The sequence below is a fragment of the Scomber scombrus genome, chromosome 12 (assembly GCF_963691925.1).
Source record: "Scomber scombrus chromosome 12, fScoSco1.1, whole genome shotgun sequence".
Taxonomy (NCBI): domain Eukaryota; kingdom Metazoa; phylum Chordata; class Actinopteri; order Scombriformes; family Scombridae; genus Scomber; species Scomber scombrus.
Window position 1 is genome coordinate 16,959,598 of NC_084981.1, and position 23,490 is coordinate 16,983,087.

At 37.7% G+C, this 23,490-nt stretch overlaps 1 protein-coding gene across 1 annotated transcript in view; it reads left to right on the forward strand.

Moving 5' to 3' along the window:
- The window catches only part of LOC133992184 (protocadherin-15-like), a 149,116-nt gene that overhangs the window by 7,175 nt on the left and 118,451 nt on the right, over positions 1-23,490 (forward strand). Inside the window, exons 2-3 of the mRNA XM_062430890.1 lie at positions 7,764-7,778; positions 9,029-9,094. Coding sequence (XP_062286874.1) covers positions 7,764-7,778; positions 9,029-9,094 — 81 coding nt within the window. The remainder of the gene's footprint in view (positions 1-7,763; positions 7,779-9,028; positions 9,095-23,490) is intronic.

Sequence of the window (23,490 nt, forward strand, 5' to 3'; positions counted from 1 at the left end):
AAGACTGAGCTTCACTGGAAATAAACCTGAAAACTTGAATAAATCCACTGTTATTCTCAGAAACCAATATTGTTTGTGATAATCTTAGCTTGTGTGCAATAACTATACTTGAAAAGGAATATTTAACCTGATTTTGAAATTGTCAATCATCATTTCGGATTGGTGGTCGGAAAAGACTGAGCACTCACCAAGTTAATATTCACAATCATAGTGTTTTCAGGTATATTATGAGTCCACCAAATGATGTAAAAATAATAATAGTATTCACTCTATATGTATTACACCTTTCATACAAGAAATGCAGCTCAACGTACTTTACAGTGAAGGAAATTACATACACCAAGTGCTTCACATAAAGGGGACATAAAAGCATGTAACAAGCATTAATGAAACATAAGATGGACAATAAAATGCAGTTGATATTGTTTATAGAAGTAAGATCACATAAAGTGAAAATGCAATAATAAAATATAAAAACAAGTATATAACTCATTGATAGATACAACAGATTAGTATATAAAGTTAAAACATAGTTAAAACATAAAATAAATCAAATGTATAAAATCAGGATTTAATATATGGGGTGCCTTGGCATCTGAAGTCATCAAACACAACAACGCCTTTTTTCTTTTTTCTAGCTACCTCTGAACTCTTCCCTAAGGTGTAATCTCACTGTGTGGAATTCTTCTTTTTTCCTTTAAAAAAAAAAAAATTAAGCAAGCTGGCTTCCTTAAATCTAAAAGGAGTATGTTCCAATGTTTTACGGGCACAATTGACAAAGGCTGTATTCCCCATTTTTCTTTTGGCTGCTTCTGGGAACCTCCAATACATCAGCAGCAGATGATCGCACTGTTCTTGAAGGCAAATAGTTAACAAGGGGGTTAGCCATGTAGCTTGGTCCTAGTTGTTTAAGGGCTATATATGTAAGGAGGAGGACCTTAAAGTAAATTCTGAAAGTTACAGGAAGCCAGTGCAGAGCTGCTAAAACTGGACTAGTGTATTCTCTTGTTTCAGTTCTGGTTAATTAGTAGTAATATTTTATTTTAATTTACACCCACCACAAACAAACAAACAAACAAACAAACAAACAAAAAAAACAAAAAACTCTTCGGAACTCACCTCTTCTTCTTTGAACACTTCTGAATAGTGTATGTGTAAAGAACTGCACACAGACCAATGCCAAGAGTACTGACATTCAAAGCAACTAATTCAGCTGTAAAAACAACTGCATTTTTCAACCACTGAGTGCTTTTGCACTGAACAGTGGTGGTGGAGTTCATGCTTCTTAATTATGAACTGTGTTGAGCTGTAGTGATTGATTAATTTAACTGCTAAGTCAGGGCTATGTGTGTAAGTAGGAAAATGAACCATACCTGTGTGCTATAGTACTTGAGCACATAAACATTTACAACCTTTACTTGTCATAAGGGGTGTGTAATACTGATGCTTGATTATATTTAAGTTCTAGTATTACATTCAGTCACCTCAGTGTTAAAAGAAAACAGGGCATATAATTTGAAACGAGACAGGAATAATGGAGTATAGAGCTGTCATCCGTCCACAATGAAGACTCCACTATATAGCCAGACTTGATTGGGAGAGTGAGTCTATTTTTCTTTGAATGGCTTTACATTTTTCCAACTATTATAGAAAAAATTATAGAAAAATTATAGAAAAAAACTGATTGCTGCTGAGCTGTTGGTTGTCACAGCAGCAGTCAATCTTATGTTCTGACCTGTTGATCCAACACTGTTGTTACCAAAGGCTCTCAGTGGCTAATCCTACAACTCAGAACTAAGGTTAAGGCTGGTATTCATAATTTCAATTTGTAAGCTACTCATGTTTTGCACAACACACAACCTGGCACTTTTACCTGTAGAGGTTTAAGAAACTCTACAACTAGTGAGCGAAGCACTGTTCACAGCTGAGAGTTCCAATAAAGTCCATTCAAAACATAATTGCTTTTCATTTCCACAAAAATAACCCTGAAATTAAAGTATGAATTTGTGATCTTTTTGAATTTGAATCTTTTTCAGCAACTAACTCCTGGCTGTGATAGCAGTAATCTTTAGTTACTGATAAAACATTTAAAATACATTAAAACTGCTTTTCATATGTGCAGGCAGCAAGGATGGTTTTTTCTCATTTAAAGACAATTTATGAAATGAAATTATTGTTAAGATGTCCATATTTGGTAACAGTTTTACAAAAGCCATGCTTGTTGTGACCTATTACTTAAATGCAAGTAAAACATCAGGTAGGTTTAACTATGGTTACATCAGGTTTCTCACTTCTGTAACCATAGGGTTGGACAGAAGTAAGACAATGCCTGTAATGCAATCTAATGCAATAACCATGCAATGACTTCTATCTTTGCAAACCTTATAATGTTTTTTTTATAGTGTTTTATTGGGAGTGTGTCTCGGATGGCATCATCATCATTAGATATACATTTTCAAATACATGTTTATTTAGGAAAAACTGCAAAGTAAAAAAACCCTGAAACAAAACAAAAAAACAACAACTCCAATCTACGGTGAAATATATAAAAATAAGTCATGTAAAGGCTTAGAGACTTAAAAATAAATGACTAACGGCGCATACTGAGAGCAAGAAGGGACCTTTACTGTATGGTGTGGACTGTAATACACAGTTTTGACAGCCAACCCTTGTGGACAACTTGCCCCAACCCCCCTCACTATAAAACAGACTGCTCATCTGCTTTGACCTGCTGTCAGCCCATGATCAGCCACTACCTGGCAGTGTCTGTCACTGGACAGCTGCCCTTTGTCTCTCTCACTGTCCTTTGCCAGGATCTGCTGGACATATCTCAGAATGCCCCTTTCCTTCACTGGACACTGATCCATTCAAAATAAACTTTATCAGTCCAACTGGGAAATTAAAGCAGTGTCCCCGTTTGCTCTGTTTCTACTCATCCCTGTCCTGGGCTGTCTGCCACCCCAGGGATTAGTCATAACGCTAACCTCCAACCTGGACGTTTTTAAGTAGATGCTTGTCAGACCTGAGGTCAGCAGAGAATCCCTCAGGTGGATCACTGGTGCTGTGGTTGAAGGAACAGAAATTACCTCATTCAGATTCCCTTTTCTAGCCCGGACAAGCTTCCCATACGCTCTGTTAAACATTTCCTTATCATCACATAAGGCCTGATATTTATATGAAAGGGCAGATGCATTTATGATTGCATATGGATGTACAGTACGCAACGTTTTATGATAAGGGTAAGCTTCTGTTGAGTTGGCAGTTTGCCATCCATCTGATGAGAAATGAGTTCCTACTTTCCTCTTGGTTGCCTCTGCCCTTTCTGAATCTTCCTCTCTTTTTTCAATCCCTCTCCGTCTGTGACCATTTTTAATGACTGGCTGCCCAAATCTGGAGATGTCAAGCATGTTTTGCTGTTTGTAAATATATCGAAATAAAGAAGATGCCACTGATCCATTTTGTAGGTTTGTTGAAAAGGTGTGCTGGATTGATTGAGTCAGTGCAGCCCCCTGGACCACTTTGCTTGTTGGGTTAGTTGTCCTTTAAACTCAGTTTTTTTTTTTTTTTTTTTAAATCTCCACTCCCAGGGAGCAGCAGTTTGATTTATTGGATGCTAAAAAGGTACTTTTTGCAGATGAAGCCACAGGAAAGCGCAGGCTATTGAATCGAGTGGCAGGTAAAAATGCCATTTGAAACTAAATGTCAGTGAGCAGAATTAATCTCACCACCGCCTTGTTGCTCCAGTAATGTAGCAGTCGATGATCTGCCTTGTAAAGGCATGAATTGCTTAGGTGGTTGTCTGCATCTAAGATTGTCTCATTTGAAAAGTGTGATGAAAGAACTATGCATAGTAAAAAATAACAAATAATGTGGTGGTGCATTTAAAAGCTTTAATTTTCTCCACTATTGAAGCACACAGACATTTTGCATTCACCCTGTAGTTGACTTTAAAAGTGAACCGCTTGAAAGAAATATTATATGACTGTATATGTCAAAATGAACTACAACACATAAAACATCTAAATAATAAATTTAACCATTTCCAAATCAGAAGCAATTATACAAAATAAAGCAAACATTTCATGGGATTGTTTGCATTAACAGATACATTCTTCTCAGTTCTCTATCCTTTGTCAAATGATACAATGTTTTGCAGGGATCAAAATTGTTTTTATTCAGTCTCAAGCATTCTTCAAATTGATTGAGACTTGCTCGCATCCATTATTTTTCCACCTGACTCCTGTGACTCAAGCAGTAATCATTTTGTAACTGAAGTAGTACAGCTTCAAGTCAATGTTGTTAGGTTGATTATTGAGATGATCTCTTTAGGTTAGAGCAAATTACCCTGAGGTCAAATTTTGATTGTCTGTGGTTTAGGCCTCTGAAGTGTACAGTTCCATGATTAACTATTAGTACCTATTAGTATTAGATTGAAAGCTGCTTGTTGCATCCCATTGCCACCTCATTTCATTTGGAACAGAGAGATCAGGTCATTAAAAGCAATGTGTCCTGAGATTGAGAGAACAAAAGCTTATTGAGCATCTGATGGACTGAGAGAGACACCACTACAGTCAACAAAGCTACTGAAATACAGATGTAAAAAATTCAATAATGAGGCTGCCTTTTTGATAAGACTTTCTATGAACATCAATCTGCAGTCTACCTGGTTATATTGATTGGACTTAAATATTTTGGCTCTATTATGTATTTTTTTCTCCTCAGCCGCTCTCATTTTGACTTGTGTATGCGCTGAAAACCTGATGTTATCTTTATACTGTAGATACCTAAATATTCCAAATGCATATTCCACATCATATGGATATACCCAGTACTCACCAAGAATGAGCCAATTTTCTACTGTTGGTAATTATGTGTATGAAACTATATATTTATATGCTTGCTGGCATAAAAATGTACGTATATAGGTTACCGAAACATAGAACTTCTCTTGTCGTGTTCCTGTGGATTGTTAGCCTAGCATGCCAAGCCTTCATAAACATATTGGGACCATATGTTTAGATGTGGTCTCTCATAACAAAGTACATATTATTTCGTTACAGATGAGACCATACATTTACAATCCATATTTTTACAGACATCCAATAATAGAAACTGATGAACATGCAGCTGGAAAAGGGGCAAAAATTAGCGTGTCCACCCAGGTGTAGCTGGAGCCGATAAATACCCGTGACTACTGCAGAAACCACGGACCAAGAAATGAATCCCGATTGTACCCTTCTCACTGAAAACAAAAGCCAGATGTTAGTTAGTGGATGTTTTTTGTCCAGGGTCAAAGGGTCTAGTGACCACAATGCTTATACATTGACTTTAAATTCTTATAGTTGAAGACACAGGGATTAAGGTGAAAAAGAGTGGAGTATTTCTCTCATCCAGTGGTGCATGATGTTCCACGACTTCCTTCTGCTTTTCAAATGATTTGTATGATGGCCTCCAGCTCTTTCCACTAAAATAATCCTCAGGTGTATGTGCTGCTTTAATATCTACACAATACCTCAAGAAAATTGCCAGCCCTTTTACATTGTATGGATTTACCCAACAAATAAAGTCAATAATAGAACATGATTTCTATTCTAGTCTTGTTACTATAGTTTGTATTAAAAAAACAGTCAACTTTGTGTTCATTTATGTCTGAAATCTGGCTCCGATTCTTGTAATCTGTGCTGTTTCTGATTGGTTTCCATTTTAAATAACTTTCTATCACCTGTGTGCATTGAAAATGAAAAGGGAAAGGGCCACAGCTCACTGAATATTTACACTTTGTTCTATCCTATTTTTAGTACTATAACCATTACTATTATTACTCTATATGCCAGAAATGTATACTTCACATCATGTACATACTCCATTCACTTTAGTATTATATGAAAAGCTTGACTCTCCTCTGCAGTTAACACTCCCTTTCTGCTGTACCAGATCTCTCTTCTCATTCTTTCAATTTAACCTGCTTTATACAACCCAGATCAAGAATGTAGTGTTTTTCGGATTGACCTTGATGGAGAATGATCTGACATTCTCCATCACAGTCATTGATTTCATTACATTTTTGTTGTGACCAGAGCTAATTAGATTTTGCTTAGACTTTGTTTGTGTACGTGCTTGTATTCACATGCATGTGTATGTGTGTGCCTTACTTGCAACATAGGACCACTATCATTGCAAATAGAGGCACTATTCTTTATCTCTGCTTGGTTCAGCCTTTTGTCTTCAAAGCAGGCTCTTTACATCTTTCTCTCCTCCTGCCACAGCTACCACTTAAAGCTACACACATGTGCACCCACACACACACACACACACATTTGTGCCTGAGCACGCATATGCAAAACTAACAAAACAGACCGTCTGTGATCCTTTTAAAAAGCCTCTCAAAATGAGTGCAAGTAACTTTTATTTCACACACTCACACACACACACACGGGCACACTCTTTCTACTTCATACAGAGTATATTCTCTCGGAGCACATTTGCATACTTATTTTGATGTTGGTTGTTGTTTATGTCTCAGATTGCGAGGTGTGACCCACTTGCTCTGTTCATTTTGTCTCTATTAAAGGAAACCTTCATCATGCTATTTCTTCAGCAGATACTGGTTTTTTCTAATTACGATAACATAATGGAACTCTGAAAAGGATCAGGCAGTACACCTTAGGAATTAGCAGTTTAAGATGAGTATGTGTTGATGATAATTCCTTAATGATTGAAGGTAGCGTTTGCTTCTCAAAATATTTACTGAGACTCGAGCAAGGAAAAGATGCTTTGCATGCAATTTAAATCTGTATTATAGATAAAATCTACAAAACAATCGACTCATCATATTAACCTAAATTAGAAGACATTTTTATTAAATGAATGCTATTAATGATTTGCATGATATATTCTATGTTTTAGCCTCAGGTTTTCATTGCCATTTTATTGCTAATTATTGTGTGTATCTGTACTTTGGAAAAGCCATGATTAAAGACGCAGCAACATCATATCCTAAAGTTTTTATCTCTGATTAATGTGAATTTCACACCGCCACATTAGTAAAGGCCCATACCTATTTAAACTGTACACTGTTGTGAAACTGTGCACCTGGCAACAGGTGCACAGTTGCCAACTGAAGTCACGCAACAGAAAGAGGCTGTGAAACCCTATAGCGCTGACTGTTGATGTGGTGTCAATGACCATGTCTTTTTTTCTGTTCCTCTCTGATTACATGTAATGTAAGAGGACACCACCAAACAGAAAGCTGCTTGAGATTCAATATGTAACAAAGCGATTTAAAGGAGAAGGATAGGAAAAGATGCTGAAGAACTTACAGGCGGCTTACAGTACCTTTTCAGGCTTTTTTTTATCCTTTTCCAGAGCACACACTACTATTTAATTTACCAAGAGGGAGTGTTATAGTTTTTAAATTGATTCATATTTGTAATGTACCTCACTACGTCACATGTGGAATAATTTCAGCCATCAGCTACTGTTGGCAAGAATATATTAATGTGAAAGTCCTGGCCTTGATTGTAAAAACAGTGTGTGGTTTACTAACATTCAGCATTTCTCTATTGGAGACTTCCAAAGTATTTATTCACTGAAACTACCTCTGTTTTCCTCCTATGTTCTAATACCTGTTCCTCTTTTTAATGAACTTTTTTTCTACTTTCCTAACATCAGAGCTGTACTTCAACCAACTGTTTCATCCTTTTCTTTTATTTCATGCTTCTGCTCTGCTTTCCTCTGGCTCCACTAACCCCTGACCCCTTCAGACTGGCAGTATGAGGGTAAGAGGGCAAACATCTATTGTCTGTTTTCCTTTTGTTTCATTACACGCCTGTATTCTATTTCTCTGCTTTCCTCTAGCTGTATATCACTCTCTACTCTTCTCTCCCCCTGTTGAAAGACATTCAATATGAACTTTCCTCACATCACCTGCAGAGCCTTGCAGCACCTATGCCTCTACATTAGACACCTCTCTTCCCCCTGTCTTCCCTTCTCCACCTCTCCGGCTGCCCCATCTGGTGCTGTCTGTCAAGCTGCCATTACCTGTGTCCCATGTGCTCTTACCATCTAGCTGCTGTGGCCTCCATCTGTGAAGCGGCTCTATCAGTGTTCTGCTTATGATGTTACCACATGCTTTGACCACCCTATTTGTCCGGTGTCAGTCCACTCCTGTTGATGTTTGTGCGGTAGCAGTCATTGTTGCCACCTGCTATAAAAAGATGTGTCAACGTGACAGCTTATGGCATGACAGAAACACACACTGAAACAACATTTTGAGGTTTATTTCATCAGACCAATGAAATATTTATAATTCCAGGTTTTTGCAGTGTTCTTGCATCGCTGTTGGCTGTATTCAGACAACACTGTACTGTAAGACAGACATATCAGCAGTGGCAAATATACTCAAAAGTATCTGAAGTGCTCATTCTGCTTAAAAATGGGCCCTGTGACTGATGTATTATTATATATTGCATTAATAGTTTGTTAATACTGATGCATCAGTATGTACTGTAAGAAGCACTGAAGTTGTTTGAGGTGAATCTAGTTGTACTTTAGTAAGTACTTTAAAGTATGACAATTTGTACCTAAGTCCAGCAGTTCTCAACCTGAGGGGTCAAGAAAAGGAATGATTAGATAGGAATCATTAGATAGGAATGAAAAACAAATATGTATTAATACCATATGAGAGGTTTTAGAGGAAATCCCCCTTTGGTAAAATGTATAAACCTTAGCGACATCTGAAACGTGACAAGGGCCAACAAGTAAATATTTTGCTTTTTTTTTGTAGTCACAAGGCAAAAAGATTGAGAATGACTATTTTAATCTTAAACAATGCATTGTATTTTGTACAAACATCGAACTGGGTTAACGACAAGGAAAATCTTTGGATGAAGAGGGACTTAAAGTCATTTACATAAGCTGCCATGAAGCACAATATACTTTTGGTATTGCAAAATAAATAGTTTAAATTTGGCAAAACAGGAATTTATCTTGTTTTATCTTATTAACCTTTTTCTCTTTGTACATACAGAGTGTAAGTTGTCCCGGCCAGGCCCTCCTGCAACTATTGTGACCATTGACGAGGAGAGCCCCAACGGTATGTGCAAAAAATAGTTGCCCACCTACGCTTCTCACCTATTTCTACTCCACTTTCTGTACATTTTCTGCACATTTACTATACAGAACACATTCTATATTCCAGTATTGTAAATGTACTCAAGTGACATGAATTACAATGTTGGAATTTTTTTTGGTACCACAGTGAGTTTTGCTTTGGTAATGAAATACATAATAATGCTTCCCCTATAGGGACTGTTCAGTGTTGTAGTGCAATCATGTAGCTACAGTCGCTCTGCTGATGGCTCTTGGGGCAGGTTGGTTGTAGATGTTTTTGACATTGGGTTGTCATTTTGATTGTGTTTTAAATTAAAGATAAATACATTCTTATTGTTCTGGTGTGTATATTTGGTTTTCTCTCCCAGGGTAAAGCTGAGGGATGTTTGTGTGAGTGTGTGTGTGTGTCTGAGTGAGTAAATATAGATGGTGTTTGGCATACAGACGTGACATGAGGCTCCATTAATGAGTAGTCTGCTCCCGGTGGTGCAGGTTGTCTTTACTGTGGCATACCTGTTCTACGGCGGCACAGGAATCACTGATGCTTGGAGCAAACACGCAACACTTGAGTGGGTCAAAATATTCTGCTGCAGCTTTTCTCTTCCTCCTTCATGTTCTTCTGGCCTCTCCATCACCTGCACCCACTTCTCAGCTCTCTCTAGTTTTCTCTCTTTTCCTTCTCTCTTTTTCTCTCTCATCACTCTTTGCTATGAAATGTCAGTGTTTGTCATCCTCATTTTGTTGGTGTATGTGTGTGTGTGAGAGAGAGATAGAGAGAGAGAGTGCTGACTACTGCTAGGGGAGGAGTTATATGTTCATTGAAGGAATGCGAAATGCGTTTCACTGAATGGAGCAGGTGTGTGTTTGTCGTACTTTGCTCTCCCTGCAGATATTAGTTAACCTAGTTAAATGAGCAGCTCTCACTGAAGATACGACCCAAAGCATGTTTATATAATCACAATATAATTTCACAGATGCCCCACCTTTATAGTATTTATTCTGGATGTGTGAGTGCCTCAGAAAGAGGATCTGTGTGTGCGCACATATGCATACACCCTATGTACATATTTATTTCCAAAGAGTATGATTGGGTGGCTCTGTGTCAAATGTGGCTGCCATTCATCAATGCAATAGCCTCCAATTCAGGCTGTCATACTGTCACACCAACTCCCTGCTCTCTCTATGTGTGTAGCTGTGATTTGGGGGGGTTTGATCGATTGCCGGGGGAATATGTGAGATGGAGGTGGCCAAGCCTGGATCCGAAAGCCTCCCTCACCACATGTGCCACTGCTCTGTGTGCGAGGGATTTGCACTAATCTTCCTCATAAAGCACTCATTTACCTGGGATATGGGTCTCTTCTGGCTCCTCTGTCCTTTTATTTATCTCAGTGTGATGAATCAGCCCAGAGCCCGTCCTTCCTGTAATGGAATGTAAAACAGGCAACCCACCGTTATTGACCAAAGCAATTATCCCTCTAAATGTGTTTCATCTCTTCTCCTCTGTCACACAGAAACCATGCAAATGGCACATAATAAGATTCCATCTTTTTCTGAGCAGTCGCCTTTATATTCATTGATGTCTGTGAATGGGAAAGCAAACAACATAATCACCCGTCTGTCTGGTTTTGTTTGGTCAGAGTCAGAAAAGATAGACAAATAAATATAGAATCCTGTTTCCTTTGCCTCTTATGTGGAACAATTTTAACATCAGTCAGAAGAGCAAAGAAAGTGTAAGGTTCCCTGTGGAAGATAAGTGTTTCTCAGAAACGTGATGAAATTTGCAGCTGTCAAGGCACTGCATTTTATCAACTGTTGTTCATTCATCGATTGTCTGGGGTGGAATTATATTTGACTCTGTTTAAACAATAGACCTCAGCACATATATCGTCCCATTTTCTTTTCTTTCTTTTTTTTCCTAAGGTTTTTCATTAAAGTTTGCTGTGTTTTATTCTCAGAGGTTTTCACTTTAGAGAAATGGATAGTCATGAGGGAATAGCAACCCACTTGCTCAAATGAAGCGTAACATGTTTAATTTATCCAAGCTGCTGCTTCTGCATACCCACTGACAGGTGCCAGACACAACACATAAAGTCTCACTCACTTGCCGAGTAGATCTCTATTGGGGAGACTAAGCTTGTTTTCCATAGGTTCCTGTGCTTATTCGGGCCTATGAGCTAAATCCAAAAGCAGTTGAAGCATTAGATTGAGGAGTTTTTTTACCTCAGTGGATAGAGGTAGCTGAATATGAGCAGAGTTTTTTTTTTCTTTCTTATTGACGGAAAGCTTTCTACAACAGCAGTGGGAAATCAGCGTGTCCATAAATGAAGATGCTGTCTCCTAGCTTTTATCTTGTCTCTGCAAATTCATGATTTGTATCAACTGTTGCGTGAAGCTAAGCTTGTGGATCCTCTCAACCCTCTGTATATTTAGGAACAGCTTACAGGAAACCAGAAACGAGCGTTGCTGAAGGGCTTTAATAAAAAGAAGCCAATTTAGCATTCTTTTATGTAGTGTATCTGCCAAGGTAGATTCACTCTAAATGCTGATAAATCATTGCATCATGAGGAAGGCTGATAGCCATTTGAACAAGGCAATCAAAGTAAAATCCTCCATAGGCTGATGATGCAAGTAATTGTATCAGTCACTAAAATGCATGCTTGACCTTAAACATTACCCCCTGGATACACCGAAAGTTCAAAACAAGTGGCATGATGGGTAATCAAACCAATTCACCATTAGTAAAAAAAAAAAAATGTAGTGTGGAGTTGGAATTGTATGCAGTCATTGGCCAAATTTTTTGGTGCAGCGAAGACACAAGTTCCACAGAGGAGCTTGGATGTTTTTGCTTAATTTCTTTTTTTCATTCATTTTGGAATGTTTTTAAAACTGTTTGAATTTGTCTTGTGCAGTGGTCCAAATTCAACATGCAGCCACTGCAATACAATTCCACCTACATGCTCTTGGATTGATACATTATAATCCTGTCATTAAGGCTACAGTCATCTTCAATGTTAAACCATGCAAAAGAAAGGGTGACGATAACTTCATGTTCATAACTTGAACTAATTTCATGTTGGCACATCAGGTAGTTTATATTATATCCAGTGTGGTGCAGATGAAAGGCACTGTATCATCTTGCACTTCTGTTTCAACATTAAAGATTGACTATTTGATTGTAATTCAAGCCCAGTTTCATTGCAACTCATATTTTTTAAATTATTATATCTACAGTGAATTCATAAAAATATCAATGCAGCTCTTTATTTGAATAAGATGGTGATGAAAATTGAGACTTAATCAGAGCAGCACTGTCAGTAGGCACTCCAACACAGAGCATCACATTATGCCCTTTTGTTGTTACAAGTGCTCAGACCAAGTATTCGCATGATCGAAAATACACTCTTTTCGGAAGAACCAGAGACCTTGTCTCGCCTCTGTCTCTTCAGGCTCGTCTCTGAACTTACACCAAATTCAACAACTCGTCAGATAGAAAATGAACTGACACCTATACCAGAGTATGTATGAAGATAAACAAATTGAGCCACTTGACACTTTTGTAGTGTTTCAGCTATTTTCTCTGGTTTATTTCCAACTCCCTGCTTTCACAGTCTTATCTGTATTTTATGATTAGACTGCTTCTCTTTTTAGACCCAATACAACTGACTACAGGACAGCCTTGACACAGCAGTAAACTACAGATTTGACAGAGTTGAAATGATGTCAAACAGAGGAAATATAGTCCTGATGCAGAATACCATCCATGTTTAAAGATCTTTCATCTCATCTAGGATGACTCCCTTTCATAAAATGGTGCAAGGTTTCCTCCTGAGCAAAATACTGGGTCTTGTGAGTAAAGGTTTGCGCATAGACACAGGACCAACCTTGGAGGCAGCTCTAGAAAGTGTTAAATACAGGCTTAAACAATTAATGAGATGAGCCAGCCTATGTGAGTGTTTTTCTCAGCCACCATGGGCTCATTAGCTTCTCTCCTTAGAGTTAATTCAATCCCCCACACTGTTTCTCTCCATCAAGCTTGTCATTAGTTCGACCATACTCTCTGTTGCCTCATTCCTTTACATTAACATGTTGTGTAATCTGTTTCAGGCCTTTCCCTTTCTTTCATTAGCTAACATACTCAGTATCTACCCTATTTTAATAACACTAATAACACAATATAAATGTACAATAAACAATCTTATCCCTGACATATGGAAAGAGATCAATGCCAAGAGAAACAGCCTTTGAATTTGCTTGTTTTTATTTCAAAGAAATTCAACGTCTATGGCAATGCGCACTGGCTTAAAATTAGACATTTAATTCAGATTTAGGGTACATTTTCCTAATTAAAAGTGAACTTTACCCAACAGTGGGCTAACAGTCCAATTAAACACCATTCAAGCATGTAGCCCTATGCCTCGCTATGATGAATCTTCAAACAACTACAATCCATAATTCCACTGGTTTCAAACAACAGTCGCTGTCATCAGGTAAGCAAACTGATTTATGGGTCTTTTAATGTAGCCCTGTACAGATAGCAAGGGCATAATTTGTAACTCTTTTACCAAGTGGGGTGAAAAAGTCTTGATATCTGGCTGAAGAGCAAAAACAGGGCATAGTGCTCCATCGTTTACCACAAATGAACAGGGTTAACTTACTGCTTCCTAACTTTCTTTGAGTTGATGTCATTGAAATATACATTGCAATTGCCCTGGGAAGATCTCAGGCAACTGAACCTGAATTAAGAAAATTCTGTCAACATCCAATCAGCTGAATATGAAAATGCTATTCATGTACAATCTATCCGCTCACAACGAATGGACCGTACTGCTAAATTTAAGTTTTGATTATTAATATCTCACCTCAGAATCATTCATGCACAAGAAAACAAAGAATTTTGTGATTGATTTTCATTACTGCAGGATGATCATGGTTGTGGTGCTCCCTGTCAAACCAATTTTCTGCACATTTAGAAATAGTTAAGTCTCACTTTTAACTGCATGGTTTTACTGATAGCATGAGAAGTTCCTTTTAATATCTGACTATTTTGCAGCTCTTGGGGTTAAGATTTTGTGTTTGTAGATAACTAAATATGTTGTTGCCCTTCCTTAACTACACTGGTGAACACAAATAATTCAGTATAATTTTTAGGGGAAATTTGTCTAGAAAATTAACAAAGTAATTTTTTTTTTTTTTTTTTTTTGCAGAATAATCTAATATCCGATAAAATGCCTTTACTTTGGTGTGCAGGGTGAACTTTTGAAAAAAAAAAAAACTACATTGAATGTTTGATATTCTCACAAGCTTACCTTTATTTTTGCTGATCAGAACTTAGGACATTCCTGTCCTGCTTAATAATAGCAATTTAGCAGGAGAAGAAACATCTGTAAACATTGGGCTGGAGTTACCCAAGTGGCCAATTTGATTTTGTGGGGCTGTGATTTTGTTACTCAGACAAAACGGGCACTGCTGGTTTGTGTGCACACACGCATTCAAGCATTTGCAAAGTATGTGGGTTTCTGCTTGTTTCTTTTGATTTGAGAGTAGTTGCGATGTGTGTACGTGTGCGACACAAACAAGGGTGGACATGTTGCACTGGTTTGCACTTTTTAATAATATTATGCAAATGTCTAATTAGGGATTAAACATGTACTCTCTGTTCCCTATTCTGTGTTTCTCACATGCGCGCGCACACACACACACACACAGACACACAAGCACACATACACTGGACTGTGTTAAATTCTATGATGACATCCAGTCGTGATGATTGCTGGGTCATCAATATATAATTAGAGCGTAGCTGAAAGGCCAGGATTAGTGTGCAACACCTGCTCCTTGTGGATTAGAGAGCAAAACAGGGGGGCGTGACATTCATTGAGGCTCAATTATAGACTAAAGTACATTGTGACCACCCCACTCCAATATCTATATTTTTGTATGGTTCATGTACATAACAAGCCATTATTTATGGTAAATTTCCTCATTTTCAGATACTGAATGTGTTTATCAGAGGTAAAGTGGCCTACACCAGTTTGTACCTCCCTGTCTACTTGACCCTAATTGGACTACTAGCTGTGTTAAGACTATTGTTTTTGCCACACATTTCAGTGTTTGATGTGCAAATAAAGACAAGCAATTACAGTATATTGTGGAGATAAACGGTCAGCATAATTACCTCTGTTCCTGTTGTAAATCATTTTGCGCTTATCCTCATTAAGCTATAGAGACAAGCCTTTCATGTGTTGTGCTGCACTCTATCATTATTTGCATGAACATAGTGGGTCTTTGGTGGGTTTTTAATTATCAATACACACTCAGATACAAATCATGTCTGAAGCAAATAGCTAAATCTATTTGAATGTGTTTACCTTATGCTTGATCAGAGAAAACATGTTAAGATTTTCCCAGAATATGGTGAGATTGTCAACTTGGATTAATAGTGTCATCATAGAATATGTGTCTTTTTTATTCAGATCTCTCTAAGGGAATCTAGGTGTTCTTTCACTGCAGCATCCCCCCATATGTATGTGAAGAGACTATAGAGCAGAATTATAGTTTCTAGTCTTCCCAAGCTCTACTGTAGCCCAGAAAAGTGAGGATATCATTGCAATGCTTATTTGCTTGTGAGTAACAAAACGATTAGTTCCATAAATACACAAAACTGTTCAAAAACATTTACAGATTTGGTAATGAGTGAGGCTTTTAAACAAGCCTTTCATATTGGAGCCCACTTGACATTCAAATAGTTTTTCTCCCCCCAAGCTTCAGAGCCAACACTGCATTGATGGCTTCATCAGTAGAGAAATCCTGGAGCTGCTCCTGTGAAACAATGCCAGGTTTGTGAAAACCATAGTGACACTTGGGGTAATTTTAATGATGCTAACATTTTCTGGCCCATAATTGTTATCACTGCAATTGAAGGATTAAAGGTAGTTTTTGACATTTTTTGACCCCATAGGGCTATGAAGCAGTCATTGTTTATCTTGAGTGTACATCAGGACACATCTGTCTACACACACACTGTTCTGCCAAAGGTTTCATATCATTCCAATGATCTACAGAAGGCAGTAATGCATGTCACAGGAATGTTGCCAACAATCTGTTGATCATTCAGGCAAGTACAGCATGTTGAATGACAACTGATCTAGTAGAGATTTGTCCCAATTCTAAGACTTAAAAATTATAATCATACTTAATCTGTACAGTGGCTTCCTGAGTTAATTTTAATCAAAACCTGCTTTGAGTATTTGGAGTTGCACTGCAGTTCATTGTCAACAGAGACAACCAAGGTTTTTGTTTCTGTGATGACTATCATAGTGCAATATTGATTTTTATGCTGAAAATTGTACCATAACTTAAAGAACTTTGGTAGTTTTTTGTTGTTGTTCCTATTATAGTATACTGAATAATTGTAATTTTCAATGTAGAGACATACTGTGTACTGTGTATTTGTGTGTTTTTTTACCTTAAAAAACCCTGCTCTTATGTTTTATTTATTTTCTTTAAGATACAATACAATGTGCATAGACTTGCATAAGTTGTCTAAGCTGTCTATATTGTTTTTTTTCAGTCAGTTATCTGCATTCCAAGTGCATTCCATATTTAAGGAGATAGGGGAATTCATCAATTAATTTCCAACACATTGTAATGAGATTGTGGATTAGTTTAATCCTCACATTAGTTTGAACAGACATTAAAATGATTGTTCATTCATATTTTATATTTACAGTAGATCTGATTTTCAAGCAATACAAATTTGAAAGCAGAACAATGTGCTGTTTAAAATAGATTGGACCATGTGATCAATTATGACTATTTTGATTACACTCATACTTATATTCATATTTAAACAGCCATGTTAGAAAAATGGTGCTGCAAACAACATTTATATATTATATACTTATAGTGCTTTTTCAGCCTTTTAGGACTAAGCGCTCTACAATTTTCTTTGAATTCACCCATTCACACACACTCATACAACAGAGGAATTTGTCCTACATTAAGTGTAACCAGCATGTCTAAAAAAGGTTGACAAAGGTCCACAGATGGATTTGGACCACAGATATTGCTGTTAGATGGCTTGCATCAGTAGACTATTGGGGCACGGCACACCATGAGGTTGACATGTGTAGTTTTGACTAAACTATCTAGCACCGTAATGAGGTCAAAATTTCAGTTTGTCCAATACTTTTATCTACAACCAAATACCTGCAAAATTAATGAAATTTTTCAGCCTCGGCTGTACTTGGCAACACCATAAACTATGGGGAACATCAATTTTCACATTACGTTTGAGTATTCTACAGGTTTGAACAGTATGAACAGATTCTTATGTGCTGTAGTACATTTTGTCTTATAAGGTGACATATTTCTCATACAGAATTTATACATGTGTGGAGTATAAATGATTGAATTTTAGAAAGCATGTTTTCTTTCTAGAAATACAGACGTGTCATTTAATATGAGCAACAAATGGTGCTCGGGTTAAATTTAGCTATCGGCATCAAAAATAAATGTAATTCCTATGCCCTGTAACAGTTTGGGATATATCGATGAATATTCATCACTTGTTCCTAAAGCTGGAAACAAGAAATATGAATTTTCCTCATCTCTGATCTTCTACCAATGTACAGATGATGGTAAAGGAGTCACTTTCAACATTCAGGACATCTTTCAAAATAACTTTCCAAGAATTGAGACAGACGATCTCCCATTCATTATCAATGGAGCAACTCCAGGCTGTAAATCAGGGTGACATCACAGATGAAAAGCTCAGTTCTTGAAATTTGATGCTTGAGAGGGACAACATTTATGTGGGATTCAGATACTGACTGAGCCTGTTTCAAACACTTCAGTGTCATGCAGCTGCGGTTAATTTGGTTTTTACGATGATGCCCCAGTTTTCTAATTTTACATACACAGATAAGCAGCCTCCGCGTACTGGGGAGGAATTCATGATTCAGGCGGCCATGTCCAGTTTCACATTAGGATTACTGTGATGTACACTTTGAACTTAAGTCAAATCCAAATCTCTAAAATACTGTATGTATCCTGCTTACCTTTACACTTTACTATTGCATGCCTGTTTGGATCCTTCCTCCGTCAGTCTCTCTGAGGTTTCTTCGCTGCACTCTCTGTTAAGGGGCTATTTGTGGGGGAGAGTTTTTTCCTTATCCATATTGAGGGTCTAAGGATAGGAGATGTTGTATGCTGTACAGATTGTAAAGCCCTGTTAGGCACATTTTATAGATATTGGGCTATATAAATACCATTAGCTTGACTCTTGATGTAATACAGTAAAGTGCTGCATGGTTATAAAGAGCCACAGCAAGCTCCTGAGTTTGAACAACCAGAATGTTATTCAAAGCATTTGAGCACCCTCTTAAACTGAGCTGTTAAAGATGTGCATTGCTATTCATGTGCTAAAAAAAGATGTTCATGTAATCGAAGATTGATCGCCATAGTAGTGTAGACAGACACAAAGCTATCTGGTATTTAAGCATTGATAAGACTTAAGTCATAGATTCAGAATGTCCCTTCTCTTTTCAACAGAGCGAGGTCTCACATATCACTGAATTTGCCACAGCTCTTCTGTGGATTTAGGCTGTCTCAATAGCTTCTGTCTCTTTATGTAATCCCAGACTAGCTCGGTGATAAGATCAGGGCTTTGTGTGGGCCATACAATTTATTGCAGGACTCTTCTTCTTATTGTTGCTAAATACAGTTCTTTATGACTCAAGCTGTATGTTTCGGGTCATTGACATGCTGCAGAATAAATCTAGGACAGATGCCTCTGTGATGGTATTGCATTGTGGATATGAATCTAAACATCTAAAGTGCCTAAAATCTTTGCACAGTACTGTACATGCTTACTCTCAGCTTGGAAGTGTCACTTCAGCTGGTAGTACAGCCCTTTTAATAGTAATAACAACATTTGAATGAATCATATAACCTGCTTCATTCAATTCAGTACCTCAATTGTAAGTAGCAAACCAACAGCACAATGACTGCTATTATAGTGACAAGGACATGGTTGTGGACTTTCGTGCAGATGACACAGTTGTAAATGGTAAATGATGAATGTTATTGCAGTGATATGCCTGTATCTGCAACATATTTACCTTGGTTGTGACTAAAAGTTTTGTAAAGTTAATGCATCTTGGAATCAGAGGCTACATAAGGATATTTCTATATACTCAACAGCAGCTTTTATGGATCCAGTGGCGAAGGCAGAGAAATAACCTGTGAAAATAGGCTGCACTTTTCATCATGCTATTGATGCTATCTATTTTAATGCTTTGTACAAACAGTGCTGATGACTTAATGTACTTTTCAGCAGCATCAATATACTCTCTGTTGTCAATCTTTCTTTCTTTCTTGGCAAGGCTAAGGCATCACTTGATTCCCATGCGAGTAACGTATCACAATCCTACAGTGACTGTTGCAGAGTAAAAAAAAAGAAATTTAAATAGATTTTTAACTTATTTGTTTGAATTTTTTTTTTTAAATGTATCCGTCTTCAACTCCAGCAGTTAATGTAGTGATTATTAAAACCAACTGTGAAGTTATAAACCACACACTTGTACTTGCAGTTCACACAGAGTAGAACAAAACACATCAATCTTTACATGCTTAATTACTGTGGTTACATGATTTTCTGTATGTTTTTTGTCATCACTTCTAGTGGGTAGTGCCAAAAAACCTAGAGACAGAGTACTTATTTCAATAAAACCAATCAGCTTTAACAACAGGAACAATATATCTTCATAGAGAATTGAGATACAGATCTGTATGGGAACAGGTAGCAGTGGCTGCAACTGGCGTCCAGCCCAAGAACTTTTCCAACCTTTTGAGTATGTTCATCATTTGCAAGCTAGCCTGGGAACGCAGAGGCGTGAGGAGCTGCTTTGGAAACAAATCATACTTCAAATAAGATTGTGGAACATTATGTGAGGATGTAGGCGGACAATACAAGTTCCTTGCGCTGGCTATAGTAAAATAAATTAGTGTGTGTGTGTGTGTGTGTGTGTGTGTGTGTGCGTGCATTAGTTATAAGTATCTGTCATCTGGACTCCATTGCTGTAATACTTGTGCTTGTGGGGATTACCCATCACAAGGTTTCCAGCTTATACAAATTGTTGCAGCTACAAAACCTAAGAAGACTCGATACAGGCTAGAGTTCTCCAAGCTTACAATGCCCTGAAATGAATGGTGTAGCTTCATGGTTCTCATATCACTGAGGTGTATTCACTGAACTGTACTCTACAATCATTTGATGCAGGTCAAGTTTTGTTGGTTGCATTTGTCAATTGTGTTTCCTACCTTTTGGAACACCGAGTGCTGTCAGTATTTAAAAGATTGAAAACTCAGCCTAGAAATGGTGTGATATACCAAACGTTTTCCTCATAGATATACTGCAGTGTTTGTTCTGTGTATACAGTACATGTCTGCATGTGTGTTCACTCAGTATATAAATATATATACTTTTCTTTTGTACAGTAAGTACATTGATGTTTTATCATTTATGTGAAGTCTCTCTCAGATCTCAGTTGGTCCGAAATGTATTAAAATGCATGTGAGCTTAGAGATTTGTTGTTGGAGTGTGTGTTTTAAGACTGACCATAGGGAGAGTGCTGCAGCAATAACACAACACTTTTGTACAACAATGATTTTAGACTGAAATTAACCCAGGTGCATACTTATGAGAAGCATCTTACCCATTATGAAAAATGAAGAATGAAAAGATAAATGAAAAAAAGCAAACGAAAAAAAACCTAAAATCATGTCTTTTCTCCAGAGGAAGAGACTGCAGCACCAGTGTTTGTCAGAACCCTTCTTAGTAGCACTGTTTACCAGATGAAACAGCTGCTCTTTTTTTGTCCTTTGTATATTCGACTAGTGTACTTTGGTAGAAATGCATAAGCAGACAGATGTTTTTCATGTCAAACTAGAAAAGTGCATTCAGTAGCGTGCAGATCTCCTCCAGGTGTGTCTGGAGGCATTTATAGTCTCAGTTTTTTTATAAAGTGTATCGTCACCCCTAGGTCTGAGCCTAACACCACCCACATAAATCTGAAGGGGCCAAGGAAAAGAGTGGAGTGGGAAGAATGACTGTATGAGCAGGCGAGCAGGAGTTGCTCAGTGACTAATAATACAAATAATAATAATGGGAGGAAGACAAACAGTATAACAGCATTTAAACAAGCCAGGAGTCAGAGCTGAAACAACAGAAATCCTCCTCCCATCTTGCCCTACAGTTCTTAACTTTTCCGACCGTATGTTCCTGCAGTTATCAGCTGGCAAACTCTCATTGTAAAATGTTAAATCGTGGTGTAACCAGAGCTATTACTGAACCTGTCTGACTGCAGTTCTTTTAAAACAAGATTTTACCCACTGATAACTGCAGGAACAGACAGCCAGAGAGTTGAAGAGGTGTAGGGAGAGATGGGAGGAGGCTTGCTTCTGTTTTGTGGCTCCCGGGGACAGTTGCAGACGGACAGATGCTCTCTGGCAGGCCAGCACCCCTGTTAGCTGCCATTAGCTGCTAAAGCAAAAACCGTGTCTCTCAATCATCATGTATATGCCTTTGTGGCTGGTGGATGTGGGTGTTATAAGTAGTATGTGTGATTAGCTTCAGACAGATACACACATGAACTCAAGCACACACACACACACACACGCACACACGCAGAAACATAGAAACACAGACACACATGACCAAACACAGAATCTCCTCCAGGCTTACTCCTTGCGGAGATAATTATATCAGAGGTAATTAGAGGTTATTAAGCAATTGGAGAGCTAAGATGGCAGTAATATAACAGATCTCTTGGTGATGATGGTCTTTGATGGTTGTTGTAACACGCATATTTTGGTTTTGGCATTGTGTGCTGCACAGTGGGTTCCTCAACAGCTGGTGCACATGTTTCTACTGTATGTGTTTGTGAAAATCTGTCCCATCGGTGAGATGATCAGTCACAGTGAAAGTCAGACACAAGATATTGGATAGTGAACTTCTTAAATAGCGTTTTACAATATATGTTGTGGTTTTGTCTTAACGGAATATGACATAAACAATCATCATGTGATTGTTGGATGTTCTCTTGATGTGAGAACACTGTGTTAGAATGAATAATAGTAGAAGATTAACACTTCTTTGAGGGCTCTTTCAGAAATATTTCCTCCCTTGTGTTCCTGTGACCCAAGCTTTTGTTTGGTATGCATTTTTTATTTTTCCTAGCTATTTGGGATTAGAAGGAGCTGATAAGTATTGCAAAGAGAGTTCACAACATACGTCAAGTTTGTCTTGCAAAGTTTTTAGTAATTAAATCAATAAATGCTTACAACCTCTTCCTTTTTTTTAAATTACAGGATAAACTATAGACGGCCTGACTGCTGTTGACTTGTTAACATATTGTGAATTGATGCAGAATCGTCCACATCACGATGCATCTAAGAATTAATATTTTGCCCATCCCCATTGTTGATAGACACGGTCTTGGATGGATCCTTATCAGGAAACTGGGCCAAGATCTCCTCACTTACCTCATTCTAGAGTCTATTTGTTTAATATCTAAGGTGGATATCCTCTCATCTGTAAACTTTGGAACAACTTTGGAAGCATCACAGGATCTCAGCCAGCAAGCTGGCACATATGAAGGCCCCTAAGTGCTGTAAAAGTAATCAGAAAGATATTAAATTCACTTCTAAAATTAATAAGTAACTAGTGACATGATGCCAGGATAGGGGTAATGTGCTGTCATTTGAGTGCCAGAATTTTTTTTTTTGACAATTTCCAGAGGGCAGGGAATTACAATAATCCATCCGGATGGGACATAAAAGTATCAATAACCAGGATTATCCAGTATTTTACTATTTTACAGTACTTTATATTTTACATTTTCCCAAATTGAAGAAAGAAAGATTAGACGACTGGTCATCAGTATATTTCAACTAACTTAATTTAACATAATTTATCAGGTGCTCAGTAACAGTCTGGGATAGAGGTCTACAAGGGTTAGGATCAGGGTGTTTGGTTATCTTGGCCTGTAATGAGGATCTCAAAACGTTTTGGCATCAAGCATTAGCACTAATGGATGTCCTAGAGACAGCTGCGCACACAGCTACAGAACATTTGTGCTTGGTCATAGCCAATGTAAATCTGTGTCATCCACATAAAGGTGAAAATGGATATTGTGAGTGTGAATCAGATGTTGAAGAAAAATATGCGTAATAAAAAAGGAGTCCCTGCAGAGATACCCTGAAATAACCTGAATGTAGTCATTCAGGCCTTTGCAAAAAGTTTTGATAGAGAGTTGGGACTCCAACAGTAAAGCACTGTGTCAGTAATGACCGCCCAGTGCTCACCATGTCTGCACA